General features: G+C 37.7%; 1 protein-coding gene across 1 annotated transcript; it reads right to left on the bottom strand.

The window, feature by feature from the left end:
• Positions 1-5,172: 5,172 nt before the first annotated feature.
• LOC149827073 (mitogen-activated protein kinase kinase kinase NPK1-like) lies at positions 5,173-6,948 on the bottom strand. Its single transcript, XM_090018423.1, has 5 exons — positions 6,733-6,948; positions 6,050-6,184; positions 5,886-5,966; positions 5,700-5,777; positions 5,173-5,259 (listed from the first exon to the last, which is right to left on the bottom strand). Exons 1-5 carry the CDS (start codon positions 6,946-6,948, stop codon positions 5,173-5,175), a joined length of 597 nt encoding a protein of 198 aa, XP_089874549.1.
• Positions 6,949-11,974: the final 5,026 nt, after the last annotated feature.

Here is an 11,974-nt window from a genome sequence, read left to right as displayed (position 1 = left end):
TACGTGGATTGAGTGGATATATATGCTGGAAATAATAGGAGAGTGATGGCATGGGATATGTTGGGAAACTGGGTAGTAACTATCCTGTTGTAGATGCAACAATGTGCAGGGGTTGTAGGGTAATGGAGGTAAATTTATATGGTTGGAAGATTACAGCAGGTGGAGATGCTATGTGATGTAATAATGTGCATGTAAATATTGATCAGTAGTAGATGAGATGAAATGTGAGGGTGTTGTGCCCGTGATTCAAAGGGTAAATGTGAATAGATAATATGCTATGGAGTGTCATGAAAGGTGTGTACAGGAAATATCTGAAGAGACAAATAATTCAGTGGACCTACTTAACAGTTTACAGCAAACAAAGCCTGTCACAGAGGGCAATTATATCTGTAAGAGGAATTCACTTAAAGGGATTCAGAAAATAGGGGTTATGTTGAAACATCAACTCATTATAACTGTATTGGCAATGAACCTCCAGATATCTCATTCATGTTAGCTGTAAGATGCTGTTGCAGTTGCTTTTTAAGAAGGAATGACAGTGTTATACAACGACTTTTTCAGTGCCAATCATAAATCAGCAATTATCTCGAGTGCTCTAGATATCGCAGTCAATCCAGCACCTTACTCTACCTATGTTTCCACTACTAAATGATAGGAAGTATTACCCTTGATAAGCCTTTTGTAATCTGCATATTGTTATTGTGTTTTTCAGTAAGAGGATCACACGTTTTAATACCACGGATTGGGTTACTGATCAAGACAACCAAATGGACATCAAATAGGCAATTGATTTACCCCTAAACATAAGAATTCAAATATCAATCTAAATGAATAAGACTGAATGAACCCTATGTATCTAATTGCAGCTTGTTTCAACTGACTAACTGGGGTGTTGTATTGATGCAGGGTGAGGGTGAAGGTGTATACATGGTGAACACAATGGATGTTGTGTGATGTGCCAGCATGGTGAGTGCGACATGCTGGTGTATGAAGTGTGATAAAACATGAATTTGTTCCTGTGGGTACGTGGATGCTATGTGAACAAAGGTCCAGGGTGAATCAAGATAGTTCCAAAGGAGATAAAATCTAACGATACAGGGAAATAGCGCAGTGCAGAAGAAACTAGTGACTCAGATGACTCCTTATAACAATCAGAGGAATGAGTATCTACAGAAGGTTCAGTAGAAATTGAATGCGATATGCAAATGAGGTGCTACTTGATAATTACGGAATTAATATGATAGCACGCATGTGGGTGAAGAAAACATTACTGTGAAAAGCAAACGTTAGCACGAGCCCCTCCCGACTATGCTTCACAACAAAAATAGGGCTGAAACACCGAAAGTGCTGGAGTGTAAACTACTTTGATTTATAAAAACTATAAACGTATAGGTCACATTGCACTACTACCAATACAGGAAAAGGGAACTTCAATATATTGGAATCTAAAACTATAGGTCAGGAATGGGGTCTAAATGGATTCAATAAACCTTGGTTGTGATGAACAACAAATAGAATGAAATAGTTGAGATGAATGGAATGAATAAACTCTCCTAATAAGATGCTTGACAAGAATCTATGAATGAGGCATTTCTACAGTGAATGTAGTGATCGGCTACTAAAAGAGGTATTGAATCGAGACAAACATTCCACATTTTCACATACCAGAAAAAGTTCAAATAGGTACATTGTGGAAAACAGAAGAAGAGAAGGTCACGAAATGCATATTGAACATTAGAAATGCAGGTCATTCATTGGCATCAATGTCATGTGGAATGATGTTAACGCAGACTCAGTGCCTTACAAATTCAGATGAAACTAAAAAATGAAGGTATGAACATGAAAAGAAAAGATCGGATGCCAACTACAGGCACTTATGAAGATAAGAACCAAATACCAGCCAAATGCAAAATAAAAGGGAACAAACACTAAAACTAGATTAATAATCATGCGTTAACTGTAAAATAAATAAAAAAAAGAATTGGACTAAGATGATGCAATGGATGCAACGTAAATGGAATGGGATGCACACAACTAAAAAATAAATAAATTTAAATGCATAACCAATTGGATGTCGATGGTGGATGATGTTTAAAGAGGAATACAACGTGGATGGAATCACTAATAATTATGCTAAGTAATGAGAAAAGGGGTATTCATACTCTGTCGCAGCAGGCAAGTCAGTGCTGCTATATGCAGACTGACGCTACCTTATATGCTTTTAATGGATGGTGGAAAACAAACTAACTGATACGATGCTTGTGAGGTACCGGCTGAGGCAGTACCCACCATAGCATTGAAATCAAATTAACAAATAAGAAAGAAGGAAAAGATGAAAGAAATGAAATAGAAAATGAAAGGGATAGATACTAAAGGCAAGCAGCATAAACAATTTCAACGAAATATAAATTAGCAGATGAACGATAATCCACTTATACAAGATCAAGGTAAGAAAAATACTCACTGTCGGCTAGCTGAGGAGATGAAGATGCGCTTCCTTTCAATGACACTGTATGGTAAGGCTGCTTCACCGAACAATGAAGACAGAGAAAAGGAGAGAGGAAGAAGGAGGAGAAGAGATTTTGGGTGGTTACTAGAGGGAAACGATGAGCAAAATGATGGATCATTGAATGGCACAAAGAGAATCCATCCCTGGCTTCCCCCTTACGCCCCCTTTTATAGAAGGGCAGGAAGGATCTGGAAGAAGAGTGACGGTTGGGCATCGACGGGCTGAGGCGAGTGAGGATGATCGAAGGGTTGGCGATGGAGGGATAAAGGAAGATGAGGATGGCGATGGAGGCACATGGGTGCTTCCATAGGGAGAGCGTGCGAGAGAGACAAAGAGAGAGAGAGAGAGAGAGAGAGAAACAGACGAGCGTAACGAAAAAAAAATGTTGCAAGGGGCACTTTAAAAAAATTTCAGAAAAGAGGCTCTCTCTCTCTCTCAAAAAAAAGGTTTATTACGAAACAATTTTCGCAAAAAGTGCCTTCGGAACTATTTCTTTGTATTTTTCTGTGTTTTTTCTGTTTTTTTTTTCTATTTTTTTGTTATTTTCTGCATTTCTTTGTTATTTTGGAATAAAATTTTTAAAATCTAGGCAAAACAAGGGATTTAAAACTATTTTTATATTCTTGAGAAATATTTACAAAAAGAGGAGCTTTCTGAGAAAAAATTTAAAATTTTCTCAGACAACGGGTTTGGATCCAAAATTTGATGAGATATTCGAGTTTTGAATCTCGAATCGAGAAATATGAGATAGTGGATCCAAATGGATGCCGTATGGATCGATCTAAGCCTGTCAAAAAGGTTATTTTTGGTATTTTTGAAATTTCAATTTGAAATTTGGATAACAAGGCTCATATTTGGATTTTGATACTGTGTCCAAATCCAAAAATTGAGTCAGATATAGAAAATTGGATTTGATTCCAATAAAATTCGAGAAATGACTGGAATTTTAGCTCAAAAATCGACTCAATTACTCAGAAAATATGGCCCAGGGGCAAGAAAAGAAATTCTTACATAATTTTGAAAATTTTGGGGTGTTCACAACGTGTCAGTGTCCATGTCCATGTGTCTGAGTGTGTCTACTCATGTCATGCGAGGACACAACTCAAAAATGGTGTGTCGCTGTGACGAAGGTTACTCGTCATAAAAAAAAGTCAATTAACTGAGTTTGGGCCATGTATGCACCGACGATTGGGGTGTTTTAATGATTTTATTATACCAAATCCATGGTTAAACTTAGTTACTACATCTGAGGTGTCTACTTGACCATTTCAATTAAAAGTTATGCCTTGAAATTGCAAAACTTTGATACTTGATTTTGACCTCTTAATAATAACTAATGGATTGGTGGATATATAGCATACAAGTAAAGTCATTATTATTTTTTGAAGTCATGATCTTTTCCTTTCTTTCTACTTCATAAATTTTTAGAGATCATTTTAAATGCCTCCTATTTTTTTTTGCTTTTATTCACAAGATATCATCCTTTGCCTCGTTTGTTTCATTCCCATGTGAAGGAAAGGCTTTACACGAGAATGAACTTTTAAAAAAAATCTTGCCAGAGCTAAGCCCATGTGAATGCACACAGTGTGCAAGCCCATGAGAATTGTCTTACACTTGAAGAAGCAAATGAAGATCATGTTATCACAAAAGATAATTTTGGTACATGTGAAGATCATGAAGATCACATTAAAGATAATTATAAAGATATCAAGGATGAGATTGGCAATCTGTCTCAGCCTACATCAAAAGAGATGGTTGGAGAGAATCAGGGAGAGATCACCACACGTTTAAATAAGAAACCAAGAATCAACCAAAGATCATTCCATTTTCATTTGCTGAAAAAGGATCCTCTTGTATATATGAGACTTGTAATGCTTGAGAGAAAGATACCAATCTTGCTTAGGTTGTTACCATGGATGTAGGTTTAAACTGAACCGAACCAAGTAAAAGTCCCTATTTTCTCTTTTTCTTAATGGTATCAGAGCTTGTGGAATGAAAGTTTTTTTTCACTTGTATTCTTTCATGGCTTCTTCGTCTCAATCTCCTTAACCATATTCTTCCACTTTGAACATCTTGAACTTTGTCTCTCTCAAGCTTACTTCATCCAATTTTCTGCTATGAAGAACGCAAGTCATGGCTCGTGTCGAAAGACAAGACATGCAAAGCTTTTTTAATGGAGAAACTTCGGCACCTACTGCTACTCTTCAGACAACAGACGCTGTAGGAATTTGCAAAGTGTCTCCTAACCCTCAGTATGTTGCCTGAAAATGATCCGATCGCTTGCTAAAAGGGTGGATCACGGGCACACTTTCAGAAGGAGTTCTCAGCTTGGTTGTAGGTCTGGAGTCTTCTCAAGAGATCTGGACCAAGGTTGTTAAATGTGTTGAGGCGAAGCGAGGTCAACAGCTTGTTATGAAGCGAGGCGTAAGCCTCAAGGCGTTGAAGCGTAAGCTTCATGATCAACATATTGAGACTCAATAGAAAGCTTTGCTTTTCTGCTTCTGCTATATTTATACTAACAAAATATATTGTTTTGCTTAAAAAACACATTGCAAAGGAATATTGGGTTCAATTACATGACTGCATTGAAAAAAAAAAAGATAAGAAAAATTTCTGCAGTTTATTTGTAATCATCAACTGGTTTGTTTGAAAAACTTCATGGACTAAAAGGTAACAGTGTTTGCCAAAACATATACACGTGCCCATTTGAGGAAGCATGCCAGGAAAAATGCATAAGACATTAAATTCACCTGCACATGGATAAGTTGGTTTGTTTTATTATGAATATTAAATCTAGGGTAATCAACACACATACAACATATGGATATTCCTGCATGCGCAGGCCAGAAAAAGCAAAAGCTTTTGGTATGGAATAAACTGTTTTTATAGCATTCAATCCTTAAAACATGTTAAGACTGCAAAAATTGATAATGATAAAAGCCACAAGTGAAGTGAGATGTCATTAGAAAATGAAGCTAACCCAGGAAACATTTTGGTTTCCACTAAAATCTCAAACTATGAAAATACAGAGGTTTCATAGCAGTCTTACAAGCCATGCCCTATCTGAAGAACAACTTCTGGAGCCATCCAGTTGGGGATGAAAAGATAGGTGGTCCCTACCAACCCCATTAGGAGTACACACACCCACATTTATCAAAAGCAAAAAAGGAAATATAGAATATGAAAATACCAATTCAACTACTTGTTTAGAAGCACCAAAATCAGCTAGCTTGATGCAACCTTTATTATCAACTAGAATATTTGCACCCTGAAATCCGAAGACATCTTCAAAGACCGAAAATCAAAGTCGAGAAGTTAAAAAATAAAGGCAACAAAAAATAAATTCGATCACAAAAACATTTTCAAACAACAAAACCTTGATGTCTCTATGGATGACTCCTTTTTCATGGAGATACTCCAGTCCTTGAAGCAGTTGTTTCATATACATTCTTATAATCTTTAGATGCATCCAATCACAAGAATAGCTTAAACATCCATAATTTAGAAAGTAAACAATGAAGGGGAAGAGTAAACACTTACAGGTTCCGAAAAAGAGCCAAACTTCCCAAGAAGGGATGCTATGGATCCACCAGGAACAAATTCCAACAGAATAATTAAGGCTTCCTCTTCTCTAGCTGTGCCTAGAATAACTTCTTTAAGTTCCCTAATATTAGCCTAGAATCCCAAGCCAAATACAAAAAACACCATAAAGAAAAATAGAGAATTTCAAGATCCTAGTATTGAATAAAAAAAGAAATCGCAAGGTCCAAAAAAAAGCAATCACCCCTCCTCTCATAGCAAGGAAAACAATTAAAAATGAATCTGGCTCGCATAGTAATTCCCAAAAAGAATTAGCTTATACTATTCGATCAACAGAGTAAGCAAGAATTGCACAACAAATGAAGTGTGTTGCTTGGTAAACAAAAATGACAACCGAATTCCGTGCGGAGATCATTCAGAGCTTGGAATTGCTATGATCGTCAAGAGAACTAACAAAAAAAAATGGAAAATGTGAAAAGAACAAAAGTTAATAAAAAACAGGAACAAGAGCAAACAGACTTCTTACTTGCGCTTTCTCGTTGGACACATTGTTAATGGCGATCAAAACATGAAAAACATATAGAAGAAACACTCAGATTCAAGAAACCGCAAAAGCCAGTATCAGGAACGACGAGAAGCCCTATATTCAAGAGAGAAAAAAATGATTGGCAAAATACGCTGACCTGCTTGATAGCAAGAAGCTCTCTTGAATCGAGATTCATGCCCATGTAGACACAACCATACGCTCTGCACCCGATGATCTCCCCCTTGCGCCACCGAATCGGCAGCGCAGCAACCTCAGGGAGGGGCTGTGGTAATGACGACGACAACCCCGACACCGGGGATCTTTGGAGTAACCCAATCCGCGACCGTCTTACGCAGTTTCGGATCCCTTTCATCAAGCTCACGTCTTCGCCGGCATCGGGCGAGGCAATCGGAGAGACGAGATGTACATGACGCGTACGCCCTCCCCCCTCTTTAGTGTTTTACTTTTATATTTGTGGGTTGTACATGATGTGTACGCCTTCGAATCGAAGTGGGCCTCAAAGCGAGGTGCACGCTTCACTTATGTGATGCGTGCGCTTCGAGTCTGCAAATGCTTCACTACAGTGCTTCGATACTTTGAGGTTGCGCTTCGCCTCTGAGCCGTATGCTTCAGGTACTAAGGCGTACACCTCTCACAACACTGATCTGGACATCCCTAATCGATGCCTTTACTGAGGAATCTCAAGAGAGGGAATTCCATTTAACTTAGATTTTGACGTCCCTTAAATAGGGCGATATGACATTGGCAGAATACATCCGCAAATTTAAAGGTGTGTGTGATGATCTCTCTGCTATAGGAAAACCCATCAATGATAAGGCTCATGCATTCTGGTTGCTTCAAGGATTAGGCTCCGAATATGAAGCTTTTTTAACCAATATGTTAAAGCCTCCAGTGTCGTCGTACAAGGACTTGATTCCTCTACTTCAGAGCTATGAAGTGCATAAGCTCTTTGATTCTAACGTCACCAATCAAGTAGCTTTTCTGAATCAACGCATGGACACTTACTCCAACAAAACAAAAAATATCCACTACAATAAAAATCAAAACTTCAATTATTATCAAAACAAGAATGGTCAAAGAAAGGACAAAGTTGATCATGTAGTTTGTCAGATCTGTGGCAAGAAATACCATTATGCACTCAAATGCTATAACTGCTTCAATCACTTGTTTCAGGCAAGTGACGCTCCTCAAGCTTTAGCTGCCTTGACTATTGAAGAAACTCAAGATAGACAATGGTTTTCTGACTCAAGTACCACCTCACATATGACTGGAAATGCAAGTAAGCTTTTTAATCTTAAACCCTATAAAGGAAAAGACTTGGTTATGGTAGGCAATGGAAACAAAATGTGTATTACGCACACCGGAGACAATAAAATTAAGTCTTTATCAGGTTGTTTATCTCTAAAAGATGTTTTGTATGTACCTCAGTTACAGAAAGATCTCATTTCTTTTAGTCAACTAACAAATGATCTTCCTTGTTCTTTTGAATTTACCTCTATTGGATGTGTTTTGAAGGACAGAAGAACACAAAAGAACAATAGCAACCGGGACTAAACAAAAAGGACTCTATCTTATGAATCAAAGTCATGCCGCCTTCTTTTCTAACAGGTTTAGATGTGCTAGTGAAGATCAGTGGCATGGGGGGCGCGGTCACTCTCAAAAAAGTATAGTTAGGCTTCTTCAGTTTCAAAGTCTTATTGATGTTTCTGAGAAAAATAAAGAGTTTTTTTGTTCTTGTTGTCAACTCGGCAAAGCTTGTCGATTTCCTTTTTTTGATAATGAAACTAAGAGTCTTGAATTGATTCACAAAATTCATTCCAACTTGTGGGGACCTGCTCCAATTACTACTCAAGAAGGGTATCGATTCTATGTTATTTTCATTGATGACTGGTCAAGATTTACTTGGATTTATCACTTAAGGAGGAAATCAAATTTCTTTCCTTGCTTCCAGCACTTTAAAGCTTTTGTTGAAAACCAATTTGACAAAAGGATAAAAAAATTTCAGTCTGATGGGGGAAGTGAATTCACTAGTTCAAAATTTGTCAATTATCTTGATAGTTTTGGCATCAAGCGACAACTATCTTGCCCGAAAACTCAAGAACAAAATAGTGTCGTTGGGCGTAAACATTGAAACATAATAGAACTCGGCCTTACCATGATATTTCATGCCCAAATGAAAAAGTTATACTGGTATGAAGCCTTTTCTACAACCGTCTTTCTCACAAATAGGCTACCGTCTAGCTCTTTGAAGATGAAGTCTCCTTTTTATGATTTTTTTCAAAAACAACCTGAATATTCTACTTTTTGGACCTTTGGGTATCATTGTTACCCTTATTTTTTAGGGTACAACAAAAACAAATTTGAACCCAAGTCCATCCCGTGTGTCTTTTTAGGGTACAACGTCTATCACAAAGGCTACAAGTGTTTGAACCTGCAATCTGGTTGCATTTTTATCTCACAACAAGTTGTTTTTGCTGAGCATGAGATGTCGTTTGGTCATTCAATATCCAAGCCTTTATCTGAAAATGATTTTTGTTCTTTTAAAGATTGGGAATTTAAGACGGAGATCAATGACACTTTAGAACAGAATCATGATTCTACATTTCAGTCGAATTAGATTTTCCATAACCAGTTGGTAGAATTCAATATTGATCCTTGCCATAATCTGCCCACTCAATCTAGAGACGAACCGGTTATGCAACCTACTCCCCATGATGAGCACAGACTGAATGAACCTATCGTTGAATAAAGCCAAGATGAATTTGAAGCCATTGAGCATGTTGTTGAAGTTGACTCTGGCAATTTGACTGAAAGTCCTAATCAGGTTGGTCAAACCATTGTCACCCAATCCATGAGTGGAATTTATAGGCCAAATCCCAAGTATGATGGACTTCATTAACTTTATGATGAAATCTCTGTCGAGCCCAAAATCATTCATAGTGTTGTTTCTCACCCAAGCTGGAAACATGCCATGAATGATGAAATTCTAACACTCAAGGATAATCAAACTTGGAAACTTGTGAAAAAGAACCAAACATGAATGTCATTGGATCTAAGTGGGTTTTCAAGACCCAACACAAGCTTAATGGTCAACTTGATAGGTTGAAAGCTAGACTCGTTGCCCGAGGATTTACACAGGTAGAAGAAATTGACTTTTATGAAACTTTTTCTCCTATTATAAGACCTGTCAGCATACACATTGTTCTCACTATCTCTACTATTAAAGGTTGGGAAATTCGATAGCTATATATCAAAAATGCCTTTCTTCATGGGAAGATAAACAAAGCAGTTCATATGAAGCAACCTTCAGGATATGAGGATCCTCAATTTCCAGATCAGGTTTGTCAACTTCAAAGAGCCATGTATGGGTTAAGCAAGCCTCACGGACCTGGTTTGAAAGACTAAGTGTGTTTCTCCTAGACTGTGGATTTAAAGCCAGCTCGACCGATCCTTTTATGTTTACTTATCACATATCTAATTAGACTTTACTTTTGCTTTTTTATGTAGATGATATGGTTTTGACAGACAATGATCCTCATGTTTTGCAAAGCTTTGTCAACAAACTAGACACTGAATTTCCTGTCAAGGACATGGAACGACTTCACTACTTCCTCAGGATTGAAGTTACTTATCATGATGAAGGGATATTTTTGGCTCAAACCAAGTATGCTAGAGATCTACTCTTATGGGCTGACCTTCTTGACTGTAAGTTGATCCATATTCCTATGGCTTCTAAGACCCTTTCTCAAGGAGATAGTAATGATCCTTTTACATATCCTACTCATTATATAAGCTTGGTAGGGGCTCTTCAGTACCTAACTATCACTCGACTAGAGATTTCTTTCAGTGTGAACTATGTTAGTCAGTTCATGCGCAATCCATCAAAGCAACAATTTCTGGCTGTCAAAAGGATTGTAAGATACATTAAAGGTACTATTAACTTTGGGTTGCATCTCCTTTTCAAAAGCACTTTAGATGTTTATGGATTCACAGATGCAGATTGGGCCAGATGTCCTTCTACTCGTCGCTCCACTTCTGGATTTTGTATGTTCTTAAGCTCTAATTGCATATCATGGAGCGCGAAGAAACAATCTACGATCACCTGATCCAGTAGCGAAGCCGAACATTGGTCAATGGCATTTGGAGCAGCAGAAATTACTTGGATTCTCTTCTTACTTAAAGATCTTGGGATTTCAATATTGAAAGTTCCAATTTTCATTTGTGACAACATTAGTGCTTTACATATATCTTCTAATCCTGTTTTTCACAATAGGACCAAACATATCCAAATCAATTTTCATTATGTGAGGGAAATGGTCATCCGAGGTGCTCTTCGAACCTGTTTTGTTTTCTCTGAGCAACAATTAGCTGATATTTTTATAAAGGCTCTTGGCAAGAAACCTTTTCATACTCTTTGTGGCAAACTGGGTCTTTGTAGTCAGCTCAGTTTGAGGGAGGCTGTAAACAAGCATACATGTGACCATCGCCATGAGAATTGTCTTACAGGTGAATAAGCAAATGGAGATCATGTTATCACAAAAGATAATTTTTGTACATGTGAAGATCATAAAGATCACGGATGAGATTGGCAACCTATCTCAGCCTACATCAAAGGAGATGGTTGAAGAGAATCAGGGAGAGAATCAAGCAGAAATCTTGAGACCTGATCAACACAGGTTTAAAATAGAAACCAAGAATCAGCCAAAGATCATTCCATTTTCATTTGTTGAAAAAGGATAATTGAGCAAGTTTGTTTCATCTGTTTTACAGCTAGGCTGATTGTGTTGATCCTCTTGTATATATGAGACCTATAATGCTTGAGAGAAAGATACCAATCCTGCTTTAGCTGTTTCCATGGACATAGGTTCAAACTTAACCGAACCACATAAAAGTCTCGATTTTCTCTCTCATATTCCTATTTATAAAAGCCATAGTTGCCTCCCATGTACATGCTCTCTCTCTCTCTCTCTACAACAGTCAAGTTGGCTTGAGGCAGATCCTTCACCATTAATTTGTCTTTGATCAGTCAGGTGAAGTGCATTGATCGATTGCTTTCGTGGTAATCAGAACGGTGCACTGCCCTTCCGTGTTGCCCTGCGAAAGATATGACGGAGAAGAGCAATGAAGACAAACGCTGCCGTGAGTACACATGGTCAACTTGCAGTATTGGATTAGGTTGGCCCATGCTAGCTCCACATGGGATAGTCAATTCTTCTACATGCACTTAGTCTACAAATTATGTTGAGTCGCAACATTCATGATAGGGTGTCTCATGTCGTAGTCAATTCTTCAACATACACTAAGTATACAAATTTTGCCAAGTCTCTCTCTCTCTCTCATTCAAGTTGGCATGAGGAAGGTCCTACTTAACCCATTAA

This window comes from Nuphar pumila, chromosome 10, assembly GCF_984573655.1.
Source record: "Nuphar pumila chromosome 10, dmNupPumi1.hap1.1, whole genome shotgun sequence".
Classification (NCBI taxonomy): Eukaryota; Viridiplantae; Streptophyta; class Magnoliopsida; order Nymphaeales; family Nymphaeaceae; genus Nuphar; species Nuphar pumila.
Note: the sequence above shows the minus strand (reverse complement) of the source record. Positions and strands in the feature narration are given on the sequence as shown.

What these genes read in the sequence shown, in the direction of transcription:
- LOC149827073 (XM_090018423.1), bottom strand. Translation starts at nt 6,948, where the DNA reads ATGAAAGGGATCCGAAACTGCGTAAGACGGTCGCGGATTGGGTTACTC. An exon ending in AGCTTCTTGCTATCAAGCAG is followed by an intron (nt 6,185 to 6,732) that starts GTCAGCGTATTT and finishes TTGGGATTCTAG; the next exon opens with GCTAATATTAGGGAACTTAA. An exon ending in CTAAACAAGTAGTTGAATTG is followed by an intron (nt 5,260 to 5,699) that starts GTATTTTCATAT and finishes ATCCATGTGCAG; the next exon opens with GTGAATTTAATGTCTTATGC.